This window comes from Vulpes lagopus, chromosome 12 (assembly GCF_018345385.1).
Source record: "Vulpes lagopus strain Blue_001 chromosome 12, ASM1834538v1, whole genome shotgun sequence".
Taxonomy (NCBI): Eukaryota; Metazoa; Chordata; class Mammalia; order Carnivora; family Canidae; genus Vulpes; species Vulpes lagopus.
In genome coordinates, this window is record NC_054835.1 from 65,413,836 (window position 1) to 65,438,434 (window position 24,599).

Here is a 24,599-nt window from a genome sequence, read left to right on the forward strand (position 1 = left end):
TGCCCTTCACCAACACAGTCTTTGTTCCAGAAGTACAACTCACAGGTTTCCCAAATTGCCGTGTCTTCACTCTTCAGTAACTTTGGCGTGTTCCCCAGAATTCACCTCTTGACTTTTGTCTTCCCTCACTTGTCATGCTAGGTTGGTGCTCCTCCTTTCCACTGCACATTATGCTTGCCTTTCTTTTTTTAATTTGAAAAATATTTAACAAATATTTAATGAGGGAATACTATGGGAATATTCTCTACGCACTGGTTGTAGTCAGCAATTAATAAAACAAAACCTTTTATTTGGGTGACAGAGAAAGACAATAAACATCATAATACAAATACATCACACTCAACGAACATGGCACCCACAAACACACTTATGATGCCAGATAATAATAAATGCTATAAAGAAAAACAGAATAGGCCTCGAATGCAGACACTGTATCTTCCATTTCCGGGATTCCAATGCCTGTCATAGAGCCTGGCACAAATAAGGCACTTAAATGACTTTTATTTATTTGTTTTTTTAAAGATTTATTTATTTATTTATGATATACAGAGAGAGAGAGAGAGGCAGAGACACAGGAAGAGGGAGAAGCAGGCTCCACGCCGGGAGCCCGACGCGGGACTCGATCCCGGGACTCCAGGATCACACCCTGGGCCAAAGGCAGGCGCTAAACCGCTGAGCCACCCAGGGATCCCCCTTAAATGACTTTTAAACTAATAAGTGAACTAATGAATTATTACAAAGCCAAATAGGATACTCTTAAAATTCATGTGTAATTGAAAACTTTTTTTCCTATTATATGCCTTTTGTTACAAAAGAAAATTTTGAAGCCTCTCCTAAAGTGAGAACTGTTTGGTATCTTTCAAAATTTAAAGAGATATATATATATATATATATATAGTAGATATTTCTTAATGAAAGACATTTATTTTGATTAGGGGTAGTCAGTGGTGACAATAGGTGTGTATTATCTTTCAGCCTGTGTTGATACCTTTTTTTTTTTTTTTAGAGAGGGATGGGGGAGATGCAGAGGGGAAGAGAGAGAAAATCTTTTTTTTTTAATTTTTTATTTATTTATGATAGTCACAGAGAGAGAGAGAGAGAGGCAGAGACACAGGCAGAGGGAGAAGCAGGCTCCATGCACCGGAAGCCTGATGTGGGATTTGATCCCGGGTCTCCAGGATTGCGCCCTGGGCCAAAGGCAGGCGCTAAACCGCTGCACCACCCAGGGATCCCCGAGAGAGAAAATCTTAAGCATACTCCATGCCCAACACAGAGTCTGACATGATGTGGAGCTACACAGGGCTCAATCCCAAAACCCTGAAATCATGACCTGAGCCAAAATCAAGAGTAGGACTCTTAACCAACTGAGCCACCCAGGTGCCCTGATAATTTTTTCAGCAATCCCTTCTCCTAAAATCTCTATATTAGAATCTCAAGTGATTGATAACTTCACTCTGTACTTCATAATATTCTTTAGTTGGGAGGAATAAAGTATAGAAGTGCTTTCTTGATTATCTTAGGAATCAACCAACGGCTGGTACAGTAAGATCACACCTAATGTACATAGTAACAAGGATTCATCTACATAAGTGTAGTATCCCACAAACCCCAAGACATTCATATGCACATTGACATCACACATTTTAAATATCTCCTTTTCCACTAATGATTACCAAAGTGACCAAAAAGCACTCTTTTATTTACCTGAAGGAAACCTTACCAAAGAGATTTTATATATGTTCGATTTGCCATCATATAGTATAACACCCAGTGCTCATCCCATCACACGCCCCCCTCAGTGCCTGTCACCCAGTCACCCCATCCACCCGCCTGCCTCCCCTTCCACTACCCCTTGTTCATTTCCCAGAGTTAGGAGTCTCTCCTATTTTTCCTAATTTTTCCCCCCTCATTTTCCCTCCTTTTTATAATCCCTTTCACTATTTTTTGTATTCCCCGTATGAGTGAAACCATATGTTGATTGTCCTTCTCTGATTGACTTACTTCGCTCAGCATAACACCCTCCAGTTCCATCCACATTGAAGCGAATGATGGGTACCAAAGAGATTTTGGATGAATATTTTAAAGAGATTCACTGAAGATGAATTTGAAAAATGGCCTTTATTTGCATCATTCAGAATTCAGTGAATTTGCTGCTTGTAATGCATTTTATATTTAATAATAAAAAGCATTCATCTCCAAAATTGGGACTCCCTAGTAGTGTATAAAATACTCCTACGTATAAAGTAGTTTCTGTTTTCTTGTTTCTATCATCTCTCTTCGCAGTTCAATAAATTCTCACTAACATCAACCTAAGAAATTACCCCCCAGCCTTCATGTCATGTATCTCTCAGGCTTGACGTGCATATTTGTAATTAAGCCTTAGCTGTCTGAAATAAGCTTCTTTATGGATTTTTAGGCACACCAAAGTCAGCCAGGACTCTTGGAATGCGGGTGTAAAATGCTGACTGGGAAGACCTTCATTTAGAATGAAATGAGCTCAAACTTTTATTTTGAACAAGCTTCCCAATAGATACAGATGGCACATTCGTGTCCGAGAATCAGCACTCGAGAGATCCTAGCCGCTTACGTATCCTTAGCCATTGAAACTCAGAGTTCAGACAGACGACTCCAAGTCTGAGTTTCAGTTCCTCATTGTGTAGACATTTACTCCGCCCCTCCTTAGCAGTATCAGCCTCTCTTCCAGAAGAGCAGGAGGGTGTACAGTGATGAGCAACAACAGCAACAATAGAGCAGCTGCCCTCCGGGGGTGTACATTTCAGTTGAATAAGAAATGCGTAAATAAATACATGATACAATGGCAAAGGATGCCAATTGTGGTGAAGAAAATGGTGAGGAGCTAGTCAGGGAACAGTCTGAGCAAGATCATTCCAGAAGAAACAGCAGGTGACAATGCCCTGAGCACTCAGGAGCATCAGGGGACAGCCAACAAAGGACCAGTGTGGTTGGAGCAGGGAGCTGAAAGGTTCAGAGCCGTAGGAAGTGAGGGCAGAGGTCCTGTAGGAGCTCTGGTCACACAGTGCTTTGCGGATTTGGGCAAGAAATCTGGATTTTATTCTGTCTTGTGAAATAGCTAGATTTAAACAGAGGAGACACGGTGTGGTTTACAATTTTTAGGCACCATTCCAGGTGCTATGTGGAGAAAAGGCCACAGGGCCTTGTTCCTGGAAAGAGGAAGATAGATTATGCAGCAAGACATGATGATGGGGAAGAGGGGTCAGAATCAGGGTGTGTTCAAGAGTAAAGCCATTAGGATCTGCTCAGACACTGAATGGGAGAAACGAGGCAAAGAAAGGGATGCAGGATAAATTTAGCTACCTGAGTATCGTTCTGGAAAATTGCCAATTGTTTCATTTATCTTTTATGTCCCATCTCTGTTTCCTAAATAATAGAGTGTGGATTTGTTTACATTTCTGTAGGCTTGTACTTAATCTTCTATAGCTTCTTGAAACAACGTTAAAATCTCCTCCTCTACCACTAGTTGTCAGGACACGGCAAAGAGACATGTAAGTCACCTCCAGCAAAGCCTCTCCTTCTCCCCCTCCCCCCCCCCCCCCACCACTGAACCAAAAAGTCTCAGGAATTGGAGACTGAGGGATTGGCATTTGGCAGCCCCAGGGAGAGCTGATGACTATGGCAACCGTGCAGCCGTGGTACGTGCTGTGAGCAGGATGGACAGAGGTGCGAGTCTGCGCCCTCCAGGTGAAGGCAGCCACTCGCCCGGACAACCTCAATTAAACAGACTGTGGGCTTCTGAAGGGAGCTCCTTCCGCGTGAGCATCACGTTCCTTGGCTTCCTGTGCTGTTCTTCAGAACCACCCAGCAAATGTGAATCTGATTGAATTGGCTAGCAAGAAGGAAATCACTTTCTGTTTGCAAAGGAGATTGCGCCCAGAGGTATTTCTCAACGGGGCTCTAAAACTGCCACCGAAAACAAGCTCATATTTATTCCCATTACACTGAAAGGAGTTCTGCTATATTTACATATTGAAAATATCCAGTACAGCTCAATTCAGCGAGAGGCAACATTTCTTGCGGCCTAAGGCACCGGTTGAGGATGTTGGGGACGGAGGGAAGGAGGTGGTGAGTGAGATGGAAGGAGTGGGACAAAGGCCAGGCCCAGGCTAGAAAGTGAATTTGTAGGTTTGCTCAGGATTCCGTTGAGGGAAGCCATGTGGCCATCATAGCGACATCCTAGTCTGAATACCAGGCTCATGGTCTTTGCCACGGCCTGTGTATCAGTCAGCGTTGTCCAGGGAAGCAGAGCCAGGAGGCACAGAATCAGCAGGCATACGGGAAGGGATTCACTTCAAGCACTTGGATCCTACAACCGTGTGTGGGAAATCTGTAGGGCAGGCTGGAAATCCAGGCAGAAGTTCTTCTCCAGGAGACTTCAGGTTTTGCTCTAAATACTTTCCCGTGATAGGCCGAAGGCCACCCACATCATCAAGTGGAATCTCCTCCACTTACAGGAACTGATGGGAAATGTCACATCTACAGGACACCTTCACAGCTGTGTCTAGACTAGAGCTAGACTAAACAACTAGGCGACAGCCACGGTTTACCAGCATGCCCTTTACCACCTGTACTGTTATTCATTCATTCATGCCTGCATTAGATTTTTATGGAATGCTTCTGTGCCACGCACTTACCTCTGGGAAAACAGTAGTGCGTAAGATGAAGTCCTTGCCTCTTAGAGCAACATTCTTTTGGGACACCCCGGGGGGAGGAACAAGTTGGCTAAGAAGAGTTCTGCTCTATTTTTAGATTAAGAAGCCTTTAAACCTCCTTGCAGAGCTATCGTGTAGGTTGTTCAGCAGTAAGGTCCAGGAGAAAATAAAGAAACATGCACTATAATTTTTTCACTCATTATAATGAAATCTGAGCATGAATGTAAAGAAAAACATGCCCCAAATCACCAAGTTAGTATGCTGCCTATTTGTTTCCTAATACGCTAAAAGCAAGATGCATAGTTACTTTATTTTCTTTGTAATGCTATCCATTTTTTTTTTCACTAATTTTAGAAGGTAGGAGGGTATTGCTGGTTTTCCTCCTTAAGAATGTAAATGCCAATAGTTGAGGAACTCTGTGTGTTTGGTCACTATCTTCCCAGAACTTAACACCAAGATAGTGTGGTTGGGGAGCACTGTACTGCACGAAGGAAGGCGAGGGCTCACCAGGCAGCAGCTGGACTGTTGCCCCCCCCCCCCCGCCCGGGTCCTTACACAGCTTTCCCTGATACGTGGTCATCAGGCTTCAAGGACGCCTTCAGGAGGAAGGTTAGAGAAAGGTTTTGCGGGCAGAGAGCGGATCTCGTGTTCACAAAGGAGCAAATTCAGAAAGTCTGTTGGAAAAAAATTAATAACCTAAGTTTGAAACATCACAGTATTCGTCTGAGGAAACTAGTTAGAACCAATCACGTGTGCAGGAGAGTGTGACATTAAGGGGCTTGATTACTTGAGATCTAAGTTTCTAAAATGTGGGACGGGATGTCCTCTTACTTAGGGAGGGGCGGATCTCAGCATCAGTGTCTGGAATAGCGCCTGACGCATGGTGAGCACTCAGTAAACACTGAAAAAATGAATGAGGGATGAATGAATGATTAGCATTTTGAATGTTTATCCGTGGTACAGCTGAAATTGCCTCCCCTAGTGCATAAAGTGCACGTCCCTAAGAGGGAGTGAGGCGAGGATGAACAGTCAGTGGGTCCTGGGGGCGGATCCGAAGCCTCAGTCCCGGCTCCTGCTCCTAGTGGTCCCAGGCTTGTTCTGATCCTGCGGCTGAAGGGGAAGGGAAGGTTCTCGGTCCACCCTGGGGAAGTCGTCCTAAGGAGTGTATTCATTCGCTCCAAGTTTAGGTTCAGTGGGGCTCTACACTTAAAAACAAAAAAATCAGTGATGTTGGTTTGAGGACTGTGTAGTTAATACAGTGTAGTCATTTGCCCCCCGGTTGCGACTGATGTGGGCCCAGCCCTGGAAGCCCCGAACGGCCGGTGGCCTCGCTCCTGAGCACGAGCAGGGTCAACATCGACAGGTGCATCCCTCGGCCTGCGCCTTCCTTCGCTGTAAGCAGCCCGGGCGGGAAGCAGCTGCAGACGCCGCGGAGCCAGTGGCCCGTCCTCCTCCCAGGCAGGCCCGGGGCGGGGGGGCGGGGGGGCAGTGGGAGGGCACGAGGGGGGTCAGTGCTGGTCCCCTCCTGTCTCTCCCGGGAACGGGGATGGGGACGGCGTGGCCAGTCCCACCCTCCGTGGCAACAGGAGTCCGGCAGCGAGCGTCCAGGTGCCCAGCGAGCCCAGCGCGGCCGGACGAAGGCTCGGGGGTGCACGTGCCCCTGCAATCCCGCGCCGGGCGTGCAGCTGCCTCCCCCCTGCTGGAAGGTGGGGGACCGCGGCCTCGGCCGCCCCGGGCAGGGCAGATGTGAGCTGAGCCACCTGGGCCACCTTGTGCCTACCCCCACCCCCAGAGGTGAGAAGACAACGGGCCGTGCCCATGCATGTGGGTTTGGGGAAGCTGTGCCCAGGGCGATGCAAGGACCCCGGGGGCGCTTGCGGCTGAGCTGGAGGGAAAGCCCCCTTCTCCCGAGGGCGGGGGCGAGGGCGGGGCCAGCCAGGAACCGGCCGCGACCCCGGGGACGCTGCTGCCGGAGGCTGGGGGGGCACGAGGCTGCGGAAGGCTGGGGGGGCACGAGGCTGCGGAAAGCTGGGGGGGCATGAGACAGCGGAAGGCTGGGGGGGCACGAGGCTGCGGAAGGCTGGGGGGGCACGAGGCTGCGGAAGGCTGGGGGGGCATGAGACAGCGGAAAGCTGGGGGGGCACGAGGCTGCGGAAGTCTGGGGGGGCACGAGGCTGCGGAAGGCTGGGGGGGCACGAGGCTGCGGAAAGCTGGGGGGGCACGAGGCTGCGGAAGGCTGGGGGGGCATGAGACAGCGGAAAGCTGGGGGGGCACGAGGCTGTGGAAAGCTGGGGGGCGCATGAGGCTACGGAAGGCTGGGGGGGTGCACGAAGCTGCGGAAAGTTGGGGGGGCACGAGCACGGCTTCACGAGCACGCACCCGCGATCTACACCGTGGCTTTTAGGAGAAGCTGTGGGCTGTGTGGGAGACACGGAGGCAGGGCCTAGCTCTCGCCTGCACCGGATTTCCCCCACGGGAAGCCCCGCTGCACCGTGAAGCGGCGCCCTGCACGCGTGCTCGCAGGCCCGACTGCACGGCCTCCAGCCAGGCCGCGAGGGGCCGAAACACTCCGGCGGCCTGGCACGGACTCAGACCCATGCGATTTACAGATGCCTGCGAGCCTGTACCGCAGTTACCCGGCACAGCTCAGTAAAATGTTAGCTTTGCGTGACTCCTGTGCCGTGAGGGGCACCTGTGTGCTTCCCTGGCTGACCCTCAATTCCAGTAATTTGTTTATTTAGGGAGATTTTGTAATAATGTGACTTAATGATGCATACGGTCCAGATCAAGGGAAGCAATTTTACAAGGTCTTTGGAGGGTTTTTGTTTTGTTTTGTTTTGTTTTTGGTTTGGTTTTTAGTATGCTGTGTCCTCTGCCTAGAATATTATTCACAATAAAGACTCAAAAGTTGGGCACAAACCCTCCAGATTACTTAGTGAAAACCTTTTATTTATAGACGAAGAAATAGACTTCATAACAAAGCCAGGATGCAACCCAGGTTTCAGCTGGCAATCTGCTGTTCTTGCGCCCATCCCTCAAGGCCCGGGACCAGCCGCACCTCCTTCAGGAAGCCTTCCTTGACCCCCAGACTCCCATGAGCCCCTCGTCATGGTCCACGCCGTGGCACTTAGCAGTGGTTAAAAACTCTTGTCATTCCCAAGATTACGTCTGACTCCTGTATCTCCGAGGAGATTATTATCTCAGGGACAAAATCCATGCTCCAGGACTCTCTTGGCTGAAGCGTCACAGTGCCAAGCCAAATTACGTGCACCACGATTATCTTCTAAGGACCTTGTCCCCTTTCTAGAGCATTCAGCACTCTGCTCCTCGTCACTTCAACCCTGCCATACACTTACATAGGCATGACTTTTCATTCATGTGCACACATGCACACTTGGACACCTAGCACCGTGCCTGGCACATAGTAAGCACTCAGTATCGTTTGCTGAGAGACAGGAAGGTTTTTTTTTTGTTTTTTTTTTTGTTTTTTTAAGATTTTATTTATTCATTCATGAGACCTAGAGAGAGAGAGGCAGAGACACAGGCAGAGGGAGAAGCAGGGACCCCGACGTGGGACTCGATCCTGGGACCCCAGGATCAGGCCCGGGGAGGAAGGCGGTGCTAAACCGCTGAGCCACCCACCGGGGCTGCCCAGGAGCTGGTGTTTGAAGTCGCCAGAATCAGGGCAGGTACACAGGTTGACGCAAGGAGGAGGACTTCAGCTGAGCCTCAAAGGAAGTACGTTAACATGCAAACAGGAGGGAAGTTATACTGAAGGCAAAGAACGTCCTGCATGGTGACCCCAACCGAGCACTTGGTTCACTGGCACGCAGGCCACTTGCTTAAGCTCTGGGGGCCTGTTTCCCTACCTGCTGACCCAGGGTGACGTCAGCTATTTCAGTGTCGCTAGAAGCAGCACCGGGACTCAGTCGTGTAGTAAGACCCAGGAACCCCAGTGTCCCTACATAGTAACTCCTGAATATGGAGGCCGGTAGGCCTGCGGGGGAGGCGACAGCGGGTGCTCCGCGGGTGCCCCGGCTGGAGCCAGCGCTTGCAGGTGGCAGGGGAGCCCCCGGCCCCGTCCCCGGCTCTCCAGCCGCCTCTAAGCCGAGAGCCAGCAGCGTCCTTCTGCGGGGGCAGCCAAGGCCTGCGAGGCGGTTCTTTCTGGGGGGGGGAGGGAGCACGAAAGCCTGGACCCCAGGCGCGGCGGGAGCCTGAGGCCAGGGCGCGGGGCGGGAGGGGTGCGCTCCACGGAGCTGCTCTCGGGGATGTGAGCTCCCTGCGGTGGCGCCGGGCGCCGGCCTTGGGGGAGTTGCTTGGACCGCGCTCTGGAGCCCCATCGGCCCGCGAAGACTTCAGGCCCCGGGCGCAGCGGGGACGACCCCCGGGAGGTCTGCGGTCGGTCCCGGGCTGGAGGCGCAGCCGGGAGTAGGGGTGCAGACGCGAAGGTCACCCCGCCTGACCCCTGACCCTACAGCGGGCAAGGTGGCCTTAGGGGCGCGGGGTCCTCGGGGGTGGCCCCCGCGGGCCTGTTCCTGCCGCGCGGCGAAGCGCAGTGGGCCTTGGCCCCCCGCAGCAGCGCGACCCGGGCGACGGCGTCCCCGCTGGCGGGCACCGGGCGGCCCCCAGCTGTCACAGGGCGGCCCCCAGTTGTCACCGGGCGGTCCCCAGCTGTCACCCGGGTGGCTCCCAGCGGTCACCGGCGATCCCCAGCTCTCACCGGGAGGCCCCCAGCGGTCACCGGGCGGCCCCCGCAGCAGCGGAACCCAGGCGGTGGAGTCCCTGCCAGCGGTCACCGGGCGGGGTGGCGTCAATGGGAACAGGGCCAGGCACCCTGTTAACTGACCCGAGCCGATGGCAAGGCCGAGTGTTCCCAGTGAGCCTGTGCTTCGAAGTGCGTGCGAACCGGAGGGCACAGGACACAGAAAGGGTGGAACCCCAGGGGCGCCAGGGGGTCGGCAGTGAGGCGGCTGCCTTGGCCCAGGGCTGACCCGGGGTCCGGGATCGAGTCCCACGTCGGGCTCCCTACGTGGAGCCTGCCTCCCCCCTGCCTGTGTCTCTGCCTCTCTGTTTCTCACGAATAAATAAAATCTTAAAAATTTTTTTCAAAAGTAATGAACTCTGAAGGTGAAATTATAAATTTCTCTTATTTTTTGTTTGCTGTTTGTAGTTCTCCATCTTTCCATGTGCCACTTTTGTAACAAGCACCAGTGGGCTATTTAGAAGTGATCTGTTTACATGAGTAGACACACCTAGAACCATGTGCGGGTTATAGGAGATCAGATGGGGGGCTAGGCAGCCGCTGGGGAGGTGGTAGGTGCTGGGAGAAACGGCGGATTGGTAAGTGGTGGACAGACAGACGGGTGCAGGCGGCCACGACAGAGGCGTTAGACGAACAGGTGATGGATTAAATAGATGGAGGGTAGCCAGGTGGTGGCTTAGACGGATGGATGGACAGGCAGCTGTAGACGGTGATGGATTGGACGGACGGACGGACGGACAGGCAGGTGTAGACGGTGGTGGCTTAGACGGACGGACGGACAGGCAGCTGTAGAGGGGTGATGGCTTAGACGGACGGACGGACAGGCAGCTGTAGACAGTGATGGCTTAGACGGATAGACGGACAGGCAGCTATAGAGGGGTGATGGCTTAGACGGACGGACGGACAGGCAGCTGTAGAGGGGTGATGGCTTAGACGGACGGACGGACAGGCAGCTGTAGATAGTGGTGGCTTAGACGGACGGACGGACAGGCAGCTGTAGACGGTGGTGGCTTAGACGGACGGATGGACAGGCAGCTGTAGACGGTGATGGATTGGACGGACGGACGGACAGGCAGCTGTAGACGGTAGTGGCTTAGACGGACGGACAGACAGGCAGCTGTAGACGGTAGTGGCTTAGACGGACAGACAGACAGGCAGCTGTGGACGGTGATGGCTTAGACGGACGGATGGGCAGGCAGCTGTAGAGGGGTGATGGCTTAGACGGACAGACGGACAGGCAGCTGTAGATGGTGATGGATTGGATGGATGGACAGACAGGCAGCTGTGGACGGTGATGGCTTAGACGGACGGATGGGCAGGCAGCTGTAGACGGTGATGGCTTAGACTGACGGATGGGCAGGCAGCTGTAGACGGTGATGGCTTGGACGGACGGACGGACGGACAGGCAGCTGTGGACGGTGGTGGCTTAGACGGACGGACGGACAGGCAGCTGTAGACGGTGATGGATTGGACGGACGGACAGGCAGCTGTAGACGGTAGTGGCTTAGACGGACAGACAGACAGGCAGCTGTGGACGGTGATGGCTTAGACGGACGGGCAGGCAGCTGTAGAGGGGTGATGGCTTAGACGGACAGACGGACAGGCAGCTGTAGACGGTGATGGATTGGATGGATGGACGGACAGGCAGCTGTGGACGGTGATGGCTTAGACGGACGGATGGGCAGGCAGCTGTAGAGGGGTGATGGCTTAGACGGACAGACGGACAGGCAGCTGTAGACGGTGATGGATTGGATGGATGGACAGACAGGCAGCTGTGGACGGTGATGGCTTAGACGGACGGATGGGCAGGCAGCTGTAGACGGTGATGGCTTAGACTGACGGATGGGCAGGCAGCTGTAGACGGTGATGGCTTGGACGGACGGACGGACGGACAGGCAGCTGTGGACGGTGGTGGCTTAGACGGACGGACGGACAGGCAGCTGTAGACGGTGATGGATTGGACGGACGGACAGGCAGCTGTAGACGGTAGTGGCTTAGACGGACAGACAGACAGGCAGCTGTGGACGGTGATGGCTTAGACGGACGGGCAGGCAGCTGTAGAGGGGTGATGGCTTAGACGGACAGACGGACAGGCAGCTGTAGACGGTGATGGATTGGATGGATGGACGGACAGGCAGCTGTGGACGGTGATGGCTTAGACGGACGGATGGGCAGGCAGCTGTAGACGGTGATGGCTTAGACTGACGGATGGGCAGGCAGCTGTAGACGGTGATGGCTTGAACGGACGGACGGACAGGCAGCTGTGGACGGTGGTGGCTTAGACGGACGGACGGACAGGCAGCTGTAGACGGTGATGGATTGGACGGACGGACAGGCAGCTGTAGACGGTAGTGGCTTAGACGGACAGACAGGCAGCTGTAGACGGTAGTGGCTTAGATGGACAGACAGACAGGCAGCTGTGGACGGTGATGGCTTAGACGGACGGACGGGCAGGCAGCTGTAGAGGGGTGATGGCTTAGATGGACAGACGGACAGGCAGCTGTAGACGGTGATGGATTGGATGGATGGACGGACAGGCAGCTGTGGACGGTGATGGCTTAGACGGACGGATGGGCAGGCAGCTGTAGAGGGGTGATGGCTTAGACGGACGGACGGACAGGCAGCTGTAGACGGTGATGGATTGGATGGATGGACGGACAGGCAGCTGTGGACGGTGGTGGCTTAGACGGACGGACGGACAGGCAGCTGTAGACGGTGATGGATTGGACGGACCGGACAGGCAGCTGTAGACGGTAGTGGCTTAGACGGACAGACAGGCAGCTGTAGACGGTAGTGGCTTAGATGGACAGACAGACAGGCAGCTGTGGACGGTGATGGCTTAGACGGACGGACGGGCAGGCAGCTGTAGAGGGGTGATGGCTTAGACGGACGGACGGACAGGCAGCTGTAGATAGTGGTGGCTTAGACGGACGGACGGACAGGCAGCTGTGGACGGTGATGGCTTAGACGGACCGACCAAGGTGGGTGATGAGTCAGAGAGGCCGCAGCGGGAAGCGGTCGGACAGGCAGACGTGGGACGGACCGCGGCAGGAGGCGGGCGGACGGGGACGGGCCGCGAGGCCAGGCGGGGTCGGCAGCGGGTCAGGGCGGCGGCCTGACGTGTCCCTCTCCCTCAGGTGGACGCGCACGGCAACATCCTGCTGAGCGCCCTGGAGCTGCGGACCGAGGCGAGCGGCTCCGAGGTGCTGACGGGCGCCAGCGAGCCCCAGGCGGCCGGCGTGTTCGCCTTCGACAGCGCCAGCGTCCAGTTCCGCCGGCCGCTCAGCAGCCGCGACGCCTACGGCCGCGCCCCCGACCGGCTGGGCGCGCACGGCAAGGGCCGCATCCGGCGGCGGGCGTCGCAGCTCAAGGTCAAGATCCCCGACCTGACGGACGTGAACTCCATAGACAAGTGGTCCCGAATGTTCTTCCCCATCACCTTCTCCCTCTTTAACGTCGTCTACTGGCTTTACTATGTCCACTGAGGGGCGGCCCGGCGGCCCGGGTCACGCGCGCCCGCGCCTCGCCCCGACCCACGGCCGCCGCCGCCGCCGCGCCGCTGCCTCCAGAGGTAAGACGTTCGGCCGCCGCCCGGGTGAGGTCTCGCTGTCCATTGTCCCCGCACCACGTGTACTTCCGGCAACAAGACGCGCGCACGCACACGCACACACGCACGCACGCACACGCACACTCCGTGTTTCCCCGTCTGCCGAGGTCCGGCCCGGCGCCCTCAGAGCCGTCGCCGCCATGTCCCCGCCGACCCGGGCGCCGCCGGGACAGCCGAGGCACGCACCCCTGGGCCGCCCTTCCCACCCGCCCCGGAGCCTCTTCCTGGACTTCTTTAAACCAGAGTGAGGAGCAGCAGCGGCCGCCCCCCTAGCGGGCCTCTGCCTCCTGGGAAACTGAGACGCTCTCGTGCTGCCAAAAACACCCCAATTGCCAGGATCTCAAAAGAAAAAAAAAAAAAACAACCACAAAGCCATTGACAAGGTCCAGGTTTCCAGGAAGAAGGGGGCGAAGGGGAGCCCAGGCGGCGGCGGAAGGCGCCGTGCAGGCCGCGGGGCCCGGTGGAGGCCCGGGGGGGGGGGGGCCGGCCTCGCGGGGGCGCCTGCAGGCCTTCACCCGACCGCACCCTTCGCTGCATCCCTGAGGGACCCCAAGCTGCTGTCAGACTCGCAGGCGGATGTGCGACGGACGCTGGGATCCGGCCGGGGGCCACGGCGAAGGCGGGCGGCGAGCACTTCCGGCCTGCGGGCGAGACTTCCGGCCTGGAAAACCAGTTGCGCTTCCTTCGCGCGCACCGGGCCGCCCCCAGGCCGCCGCAGCCCGGTCGGGTGCCTTGCGGGGAGCACCTCAGGGCGGCGGGCCCGGGCGCCGCGTCCCACGGTGAGAAGCGGAGGCTTCAACCTGAGGCCAGGCCTCCCCTACGAAGGAACGCTTCCAAGCGGGACGGCCCCGTGGCACGGGGACGACAGTGACGCGTCCCTGGGCCCTCCGACGTCTCCGGCAGCCGCGGCCGCGTGGGGCACCGCGGGGCACCGTCGCAGCGGCTCCGCCCTCTCCCCCCCGCGGGGCAGCCCGTGGTCCCGACGCCCCTGCCGGGCGGCCCTGAGCGCCCGGCCCCGCCTCTCCCCGCGTCCCCGCGTCCCCCGCCGCAGGTGAAAGCCTCCTTATTCTTTTTCAGCCCGAGTCGCTAAGAATTGCGCGTGTTCCCTGGCAAGGTTGAGGGAAGCCCTCAAACGACCAAGCAGTGAGGGAGGCGAGGTGCTCAGGACCCGAGCCCCGGATGCTAAATCAGGACTGGGGTAAAACTAAGGGGACCGCATGGCCCGGTGACCCCGCCGCCCCCGAGGCCCTGCCGGGCTCCGTGGGTGCCCTGGCGTCGGCTGCCAGACGTTACGGTCTTAACTGGAAAGAGAAGGCCCGATTCCCGCTGATGACCCCAAGGGGAGAGAGCTCCGAGATCCTCTTTCTAGAAGACAGAACCCCAAATAAATGGTTATGGCTCCAGACGATATGCTTGAGTAAGAACAAAGACTGTGCTTCTGCGGACATGACCTCAATGGCTTCGTAAGAAATTAGTAGGTTATGGGGAAATTGTCATCTAGGGTTTTTCAGTTGCACAATCACAGTTCTCTGGTCAAGAGACTCTCCAGCCTCTGGGGGACGAAGGGATCCACTTTGAAACCGACTAGTCTTGGCGGGGGAAAATGCTTCGCCAGCGTGAAATGCCCAGAAAGAACGGGATGTGACCATCCCAGTGACCACCCAGGAGCCACTGTGCATTTTACACACTGGAAGGGAGACTCGGCTGACGCCTAACAGGAAGGAATCACGCTGCTGTCAAACCTCTTTAAAAAGCTTTTAAGGATGAAATGCTCAATTCGAAAGGAAGTATCTATGATCTATGTTCCTTATCAAAATAACTTTTTTTATTCATCTGTTTAGATCATTCTCCTTGAAAAAGATGGAGGTAATTACTTTTATTATTTTTTTTATCTTGCCTTAAAAGTCTAGGAATTGGATGCTTATAGTTTGGAGGTAAAGCTTCTCTGAGAAAAATAGGACGTTTTGAATTCTCCTATCTTGACCTTTGCTAAAATAAGAAACTAGTAAGCCTACGTCTACCACCAGACACAAGATGACGTCACCATATGTCCCCCTGGGCTGTGCAGGGGGTCACAGCCACAGGATTGGGCAAATCTTATTAAATAGCTTTGATTTTAGAGGCCATGGTAGCCTGAACAAGGGAGACGCTGACATATCTCTGGTCAAGGACCTCTGTCCCCACTTCCTTCTTCTGGACACCTCCCAGTCCCCCCACCCCCACCCTCATGCTCCCTCCAGTGCCTGGGGGAAAAAAATCCTTTCCTTCTCCACCTCTCTCCCTCGCCTTGCTTGAAATGATGTACCTGAAAGTTGCTAGACGTTCCTAAGTGCTCTCAATGTGGCCCCCATTTCTGGAGGCTTCCCACAGGGACACAATCGAGGGATCACCATCCAGCTATAACCGGGTGGGGTCATTTTGCCATGAAAATAGCCATACTCTTGTATTCCTGAAGGGGTGGCGCAGGCACCAAATTGCGCGGACTCGCTCCCCCCACGAGGGGCCCCGTGTTCACGGGTCATCAACTGTCGCATAAACTGTGTCATAGATGTAACCTGTGTGGGCCCAGGAGAAATCCCATCTGTCACTTAACAGTGATGACTACACCCTCATTTTTCCCACTCATGTTCCTTAGCGTAGACTATCAGAGGTCACGTGTGTTACGCGTACCGGCTTTGTGAGGCAGACCCAGGCAAAGACACATTTGGGCTGAAGTTATCTGGGATTATTGCCTGCAGCGTCTATATTGCCAAACAGAAGCAGCAGACTGGTTGGTGATGCTGCTGACTAAGCGATGCATGTTTTCACGTCACCTGTGCCATCTCTGTTGCACATGATACGCAATGAAAGATCTTGAAAATGCCAGGAGGAGAAAACTGTGGTGCGGAGAATAAAGTTTGGTTTGTGGATCCAAGGATAGGCTTTCCTTAGGCAAACGTTCTGTCTGATACACAAATGCTGACTAAATCCCATCCTTCCAAAACCAGTGACTCCTTTATAAATACTCACTTAGGAAAGAGCTCAACTGAAATTCGCCAAGTCAAACAAACAAAATATATTTACAACGCCAGAAGGGAATGATCTCCAAGATTTCTTTCATGGACAAATTGAAATAGTATCTCACCAAAGGGTGAGTGCCACTTTTTGGTTTTGTTTTGTTTTTCCCCAAAAAACAAAATGCAATCCTATATCCCAGGAGGGCAAAAAGGAATGTGTGAGCATTTGTTCGTGTGGGTTCGATCAGCGATTCCTGGGATGAGAAAGACAGAACAGTGAGCCAACATCTCCGTTTTCATGAAAGCAAAGGTCCCCTCATTAACGGAATGTAGACTACTGTGTAAACTTCCTTGTAAATTCTGTACATAGTTCTGGCTTGTTCCCTGTTGCGTGGTGGTCCTGGGCGTCGGGTGTCTGGCCAGTCCGAGCACTGTAAATAGCGGACACTTACAAGGCACTTGCTTTCATCCACGGGGTGAAGCAACTAGCGACTTGGGCCAGCCAGACCCTTCTAGCTCTTGCTCTTTCTCTGCCATTTTGTGTGTGCAGCTGTGTACGCTGCCAGGTGTCCGTGCCCTCCCCCGCTCCCCCCCCCCCCCAGGGACAAAGACAGCAGCCGCCCAGCAGGTGCTCTCCTGTGGGGCCCAGGAACGACCCACCCGCAGAGACGGGGACTGCAGCCACCTGCTCCTGGAACCGTGTCATGAAAACTAGACGTGCTTTGGTCAGGCATTCGTGGCTGTGCATATATCAGGATCCCGAAGTGTCCACGCTGTCGAGGGGTCAGGAACGAAAGACACGTTTGAAATCCACAGGTCATCCGAAGCTTCATTCACACCAGTAGCTTTAGTTTCTAACTTCTTTTTCCTTCCACAACGTTTCCCAGAACGTTTACTATAAAGAACAGAGGTGAATGGATGGGTTTGATCAGGGTCCACACACAGTCAAAGGGCCCAGTGAGGAGAAGGAGCAAAGGAAGAGACGACAAGTGACACTGAAACACCACCTGGCTGGCCCGTCCCTCAAAGATGCAGAGGTAACTGTGTCGCTGTTTCTAAATGGGAAAGAGAAGTATTGGGAATTAAAGCAAGTATTTGTCAACTGGGGGCCCGGGATGTGTTTGTCGTGTGCTAGTTAAACGTAGAATCCGGTGATTAAATATTTTCACATATATTTCTCCCAAGTCCTGGTAATTCTTGAAAAAGACTTCAGAGTGGTGGGATATTCAGCCGTAAGATGTATTTTCTTGCCAGCTGGCAGTCCCAGATAAGGTGACAGTGTCCGCAGAAATCCAGAATGTCTTAGCAAGCTGGGACACCGATTGGTCTCTAGGTAACATTCTAGAAGGCACCACGTCTTCCTTGGAGTGAAGCACTTAGCAAGGTAGGCCCTTTTTGTGCCAGGATTTTACGTACCCAGAGAATCCTTTTGGCTCCCAAACGTGCCAGCTAGTGTCCGCTGGTAAACAAGACAGATGCCCTGTAGGAACTAACTGGGTCAGTCAGTTTCTAGATCCAGAATCCACTTAGCTTTGACTTGGATCGTGGTCTATGTAACTGAAACCAACTAAACTGACAGAAGCTTAATTGCTAAAGGTGGTAACTTCACGAGGAACATTCGAAAGGAAACCCTTTTTAATAGAAGTCGTGCAAGCCCCAAAAATACTAAGTTCCCAGAAGGGTAAGGATAAAGGGCCTGATCTTACTTCTCTGGCAGCAGGAATTTCCTTAACTGAGTTGACGAGGTCCAACAGGTGTTCGTTTTGTTTTGCTTTTCTTCATCCAAAAGTCTTTGGTGCACCAAGGGGCTCACATCAGTCCTGACTGGCCCCCGGCTGCCTGGCATATCCTGAGGCAACCAGCACTCCTCACAGAGATTTCAGTAGGAATTCGGTGTGGGGAGAAAACATCTATTTTCAAACCAGTTGGAAGGAAAACCATTTTCATGTTCGACGCTGCCTGCATATCCTGTCCTGAAGACGACAGAAAAATAGATCCGTAAAAGAGAGGCCAAATAACACGATGCCTTTGCCTTAGGTACACAGGGTCACAGATTCACTAGCTTAGAACCGCTCCCCTTAGAAGCCAAAGGATGAATAAGCCATCGGTCGGATTGCCGTCTGGCTTTCACCCCTCCCTGGTTCCCTTTTGAAGAGAAACAGAAAAGGGGGAACGTTTTCCAATGTGACATTTTTATAGGTGAAAATCGTTAAAAACATGATACGTGTGTGCGCTGTGCAGGTTTGGCCATGTAAAGTAGATTACCTCTCTTGTGTTCATTCCTTCTCGGAACCGTATGCCATCCTGCCTCATGCCTTAACCCAGTGAAATCAATTCATTTTTTTCCTTTCTCATTCCGAACCTCCTGAGTTGTCTTGCCCAAACACAGCTGAAAGCTTCAGCTTCTTTGAACTTACTGTGTCTTCTTCAACTAACAAAAACAATGAATTTTAATAATCTCCCCAAATTCCTATTCCAATTGCCTTTAAAAGGTCTTGGGAGGTTACTCTGTGTAATCTGGTAGCCTCCTCTGCACCGCCGTGGGTTGTTTTTCTTTTCTGCTTTTTCTGTCCTTTATGTAAAGAGTACATGTTTACATAAATCTTGTCTCCCTCAGCCTGATTTAAAATAAAGTGGAAATAAAAAATCGTTAACTCAAGCCTGGGCAAGTTCACATTATCTACACCAAAGTGTGAGGACATGAACGTCCCCTTACATTCTGGTTTGCAGCAAGGTGAGGTCACACTGTATCAGCTCTTTTCTATCAAACTCATTTACTCCCGTCTTCCTCCAGCCTGACTCGTACACCTTTTAAAAACAAAAAAACAAACAAACAAAAAACCTATTACTATTCTTTCCAGAATGGTTTCTCATCCGCTTGATAAACCACTGGTTACAGACCATCCTCTAGGAAGTGGACCACTTTCTACTTCACTGTCTTATTCCTGCTACAGATCCCACATGTGTGCCTCGCCCACCAGCCCCACCTTAGCCCCTGGCAGACATAAAATGTAGTTTGTAAGGCAAGTCCTAATGCAAACTTGTCCAAATTGCCCCTATGACATATGTAGAACATCTTTTTCTCTCCAAACAGCATTTCTATGCTCAGAGAACAGAGTTCTCTTAACGCACACCAAGCAGCGGGCAGGCTAACTTTAAAAAGTTCCGAGGACATGAGCGGCCGGGCCGAGAGCGGGGCCTCGCCCTGGAGCTCGGCCTGCACGCCTGAGCCTTCGAGTTGCCCCTGCCGCTGCCCACTTGCTCTGCTAGGACCTGCCGCCAGACAGCTTCCAAGGTCCCTCCCGAATTTCCACCAGTTGGCAAACAAGCTCCCAGCTACATTTCAAAGGGAATTTTAGAGACGTCCGTTTGTGCAGGAAGTTATTAGGGAGATACGGGAGCACTGTAGCCCCTGCTAACATAGCCCCATAAAGGTAGTGATGTTCCTTGTTGTAAAACTCTGGAAGAGGGTCCCCAGGGTAGACCATCTGGTGCCCAGTGAATCGAGGTCAGTACCTGTTCAAATTCCTTTAAAAATACATTGAAATTAAAATATCAAGACATTTAAAATAAATTCATAAGCAAATGGCAAAAATAAATCATTTTACAGTCTTAGCAACGGTCTGTCCTACAGTGTCTCCCCCTGAGGGCACTGGGGTCTCAGATCCGTGTGCTCTCTATTCCTGGATCTCTGCAGGGTCTGGATCCTCAGGACATTCCTGCACTGCAGCCCTGAGCGCCTCAGGGAATGGAGAGGCCCAGGTGGGGGCAGCATCTGAGTCAACACGCTGGGCGGTGCCTGGCACCGTTCCCCTGGCGCTGGCCCCGTCCCGGTCCCCATCCCGTGGGGGGAGCAGCAGATGGAGGCCGAGCAGCCCTTCACATCACTGGGAAAGACCCCAGGCCTTGGCCCAGGAACCGGTACCTGCACTCCCCACCCTGCCCTCCGAGCATGGCCCGTTCCCCAGCCCACCGGCTCCATCTGCCTGCTGCGTCAGGCTCACCCCCGACAGACAGACAGCTCACAGTCTTGGGTTGAGATGAGCGTTTCTGGCGCTTCATGTTTCTGAGGGAAGCACACACATCCCTGAAACCCATCCCCAAGGAGATTCCTGCACACCCACGTTCTCCCTTTTCCTCTTTTAAAAGATACCTTCCAACTCTAAACCTCCACGATTCTCCTGAGACCCCCCTGACGGTCAGAACTGGCAGGAGAATGCCGAAGAAATCCCCCCTTTCCCTTGTAGGCCTGTCTACGAAGGAGATGACCTCTTTTATGGTAAAGTCAGCCTCTTGTCCACCCCTTGACCTCGCGCACCCGGTATATGACCACTGCCCCAGCAGTGCACCTGCACCCATCTGCACGTATAGTCACACTCGTCTTCAAGTCGTGAGCTCATAGCTTTCCTTTTCAGGTTTCTCAGGTTTCTTATGTTCTATACCTTGCAACAGGGTCATGTCTAATGTCATATTTTTAAAAACAGAGGAAGCACTCCTAGGTCTTCAAATTCTCACCAAATTGAGATGAATATTTACTAAGATATATAGCCATGAGGGCTCATCCAGGTACAAGTAACAAAAATGCAACTAAAAGTAACTTCACAATCAAAATGACAGCTCCTGTGGCTTAAGTGCGGAAGTAGTGTGGCTTGTTTATTTCAAGAGCACAGCGAGGTGTTCCAGGATCCAGGACCCTTCCCAGGACCAGATCTTCCTCACTGTATGTTATCTGCACCCGTTGTGAATGCGACAGGGCTACACTCATGCACTCAGATCAAGCAGCAGAAACAAGGCAAAGTCCTGCCCCAGGGCTCTTTCTAAGAGCAAGGAAATCTTTCCCTCCAAATCTCTCCCAGCCATCTTTTTTGTTCTATGGGCAAGAGGTGGATTACACAACCATTCCCGAGCCAGTCACTGATCAGAGGAATGAAATTATCATGATGGCCTTACAATATTGACCCAATGGGTTGCTCAATGTCTGGGGGCAGGGGGTGGGGGTGGGGGTGAGATGGCATATGTTAACAAAAAGAGGTAAAAATGGCTTTTGGGTAGATATCCAAACTGATAGATATCCAGTTGTGACTGTCACACGTTGGTCTAAGGCATCAGAAAACACTTTGTTTCACTTAATTTCATGACTCGATCTTCACTACAACCCCATGATTACAATGACAATACCGCTATCTGGAAATAACCTAAATGGGTTAAATGATTTCCCCAAGATCTGATCACCAGTTAGTAATAGAGTTAGTATTCGATCTGAGTTTTTTTTTTTTTTTTTTTGGTGTTTTGTTTCCTTTTTATTTCTGGCTGCAACGGCAAAGCTCTGTCTGCCCTATCACACTGCCTGTCTCTAATCCATTTTACCTTGACCATCCAGGTCTCAGGTGGTTCAAAGATAGGAGGAGAGTAGGAAGAAAGAGCAATTTCCATTCCAAACGTCTAGTCTAGATACAGGCCCAGGAAACACTTTCAGTCCTTTTTTATCCTGCTCCTCTCCCCACTCCCCTCCCCCAACAGACAGAAGCCTTTCACTATCCTCTTGAGGAGAAGGAATAGCTTGCATGACCTGAGGTGTGGCCCAGTTCTTTTGGGATAACATTACTGTTAGGGGACCACATGCCCCAGTTTCCCTGAGAGAGCCAGTGTGTAATTACCAATAGAACCACAATTCAGCCTCAGATTTGCCCATCTGGATCACAGTTATCCAGTCACACTAATTATGGGTCTCATAACCCCCATTCCTGAGAGGTGTGGGAAATCTTAGTAAATTGATTCTAACCCCATGGAGGAAAGATATGCGTTGGCTCCCTGGAACCACTAAAATCTGAACCTCAGTCTCTCCATCACTCCTGCTCATTTTCTCTCTCATTATTCCCCTGCCCCTCAAGCAAACTAATCCTAATCGGGTCTTTCCCACCCTTCTACTGAAACGACAGTCACTCCTCCCAAAATGTTCTCCTTGCTGTGCTCGACATTTGACACTTTATTTCCATTGCCCAGACCTTCCTCTCCTAGCCCCTCCCCATGGTGGATTAAGAATCAAGCCAACATCATCCAAAAAGCCATCCATGAGTGACCTTCCCTCATTCCAGTCACTCTCTTGCTAGCACCCCCGCAATTCTCGTGGCCACTAAGTCAATAGTAATAGAAGTCGAATTCGTGTGTCTCCTGGTAGTTTTGCGAATAAGATGCTCCCCTTCCCTAAATAAGGTGTGAGGTCCTTAAGGGTCAGTGCCCCATTCTCTAACTCTTCCGTACTGCCCTATTGTTCTTGTCATGGCAGAGAGCCTGTACGTGGCCTACACTGGTAAATGTAGCAACTGAAAAATAGGATTTCATCATGGGCAGTACTTGAGGATTCCAGGTAACACCTTGGGAAACAGGAGCCGCCCACACCCTCAGCCAAGTTATTTAAGTTCCATTGAGATGTAGGTGTCCACCCCCTAAACGGACAGAAAATAAAGTCAAACTTACAGCTGAGCCCAGGTTTGGGTCCAAAGTGATCATGGAGATTTCTTCCCCAATGCTTGTGACCAAACAGACTGAATCTTAATACTACTCTTCAAGAATCCACCAGTTGTGGCAGAAATGAACTTTCCATGCTGATTGGTTACTACTGCTTTAACTTTATGGAAACAGGAAATTGTCCGTTCGAAGTTCCACTCTTTTCCCCCATTCACCTCCATTTGCCTTATTAAAAGCCTTGTGACTCTAGGTCCTGCGGGGTGTTTACTGTCCAGGCTGGGATTGCACTGCAGAATTGGAACGCTCCAATGTGGATTCTGAGAAAACACTTTTAAGATGGTCTATAGCACGCCAAATTTCATTTCTGCCAAGAAATAAATAGAAGGTTTAGCACTATCTAAGAGGGACGGGGAATTCTTCACTGTTCCTCAAGACCGCGTCAAATAGATGTACAGAAAATACCTTTTCTGCACCCCTCAATTGTTAACTTTCCTGTTTTCCTGTTATGTATATTATTTACCAATTTGCGTAACAGAAATACATCATTTGCAAGCCTTACCTCAGAGTGGCAACCAGCCACCCCAGTTTTACTAGATTACGTATTTTTCTACTTGATATTCCCCCCAATACATTGAATTGCAGTGTATCTTTTTCTTTTTTTAAGCTAATCAACTCATGTTAATCTGTTTCCTACATCTTTTTAAGATACTCACTGGATAAAGCTTGAAATATTTTATATTTTGCGACAATGCTCCTGAAACATTTTTAGGGAAGCCCCTTGATTATTCTAACTCACTGCAGTGTCATGGAAAGCAGGATTATAAATACAGTGATATTTCATATTCAGAACATCCACTACTAAGTAGGGAATGCTCGTGATTTAGATATGCATATGTTTATTGACTGTGTTGTTCAACTCCTTATTTCAGAGAGGGCCAATAACCCTCTCGGTAAAAACTACCATGTGGCATTATTCCAAAGTCAAGATTGCATGAGGTTTTCAGAAATTCTAAATGATATGTTTACAAGGACTAAAAAAATTTTTGACATCTTTAAATAAGCTTTTTATTTTTGACCACCAGGCAGCATTTTTGTGCCATTGTGACGGGAACCTAATGGCTAATGTGAAATGATGTTGTTGTGTCATCTAAAAGGCTAATGGAAATGTAAATTGGAAACTTTAACATTGTGTAAATACAAATAAAACTTTTTGAGAGAAACGCTTCTGGGTTAGGGTGGCTTGCTTGAAAAATTCTCTTGGCTGTCCATCTCTAAATAGTAATTTCATTCCTGTGACTTTTACCCAAGGAGACTCAACCTGAGGCAAACATCTTTTTATGGTGATTCAGGAGGTTTGGGAAAGCAGGACTCATTAGGCTAAAGAGTGGGAGAAATATCTATCCTGCCAGCAGTGGAACACTCCTTTGGCACCACTTCACCTAAAACTTGATCGAATCCAAAAATTAGCGCAACTTTCCAAACCAGTCTCATGCTGTTTTCATTCACAGCTCCCTAATTCACGTCCTAAGTAGCTGAAGCTTAAAAAAGCAGGTGCTACTTAGACACAAACATTTGTACCTTATGTTGCCTCTCCGAATCTTGCGCTCAACTCACCCAGTAAGTTAGAATATGTTAAATGTTCAATCCCTTGTGTTTTTAAACCCCCACCAATTTGCTGAATTGTCTATTTACCCTCCTACCAAACAGGAGTTAGCGTAGTCCTATCCTGATTGGTATTACATAGTTCTCGTAAATTAAATGATTCCTTTCTCCCTCTTTATTTCTCAGCAAGCAGAACTCCATTAATTACAAAGAAACATAAAATATATTAATGTTCTTTTGTTTCTTTGACATAAGCATTTGCTTTCTTACATAAGCAGATAATCCCTTTGTATATTGGCCAGACCACTAGAAGAGCTAAATGGCAAGAATAAGCATTTCTGGAAACCGAAAGAAATTTTAATGAAATGGGAAAAGTTTTAAAAATGCCAAGAAAAGGAAGGTGGACTCTTTACTTTTATAATTCCAGTTTCTATTTTGTATCAATATATGCTGCATTTTCTGACTGAAACTGCTCT

General features: G+C 51.4%; 1 protein-coding gene across 1 annotated transcript in view; it reads left to right on the forward strand.

Annotated features, from left to right (window-relative positions):
- Nucleotides 1-18,712, forward strand: part of GABRB1 (gamma-aminobutyric acid type A receptor subunit beta1) — a 367,752-nt gene extending 349,040 nt beyond the window's left edge. Inside the window, exon 9 of the mRNA XM_041727238.1 lies at nucleotides 12,588-18,712. Coding sequence (XP_041583172.1) covers nucleotides 12,588-12,935 — 348 coding nt within the window. The 3' untranslated portion in view covers nucleotides 12,936-18,712. The remainder of the gene's footprint in view (nucleotides 1-12,587) is intronic.
- Nucleotides 18,713-24,599: the final 5,887 nt, after the last annotated feature.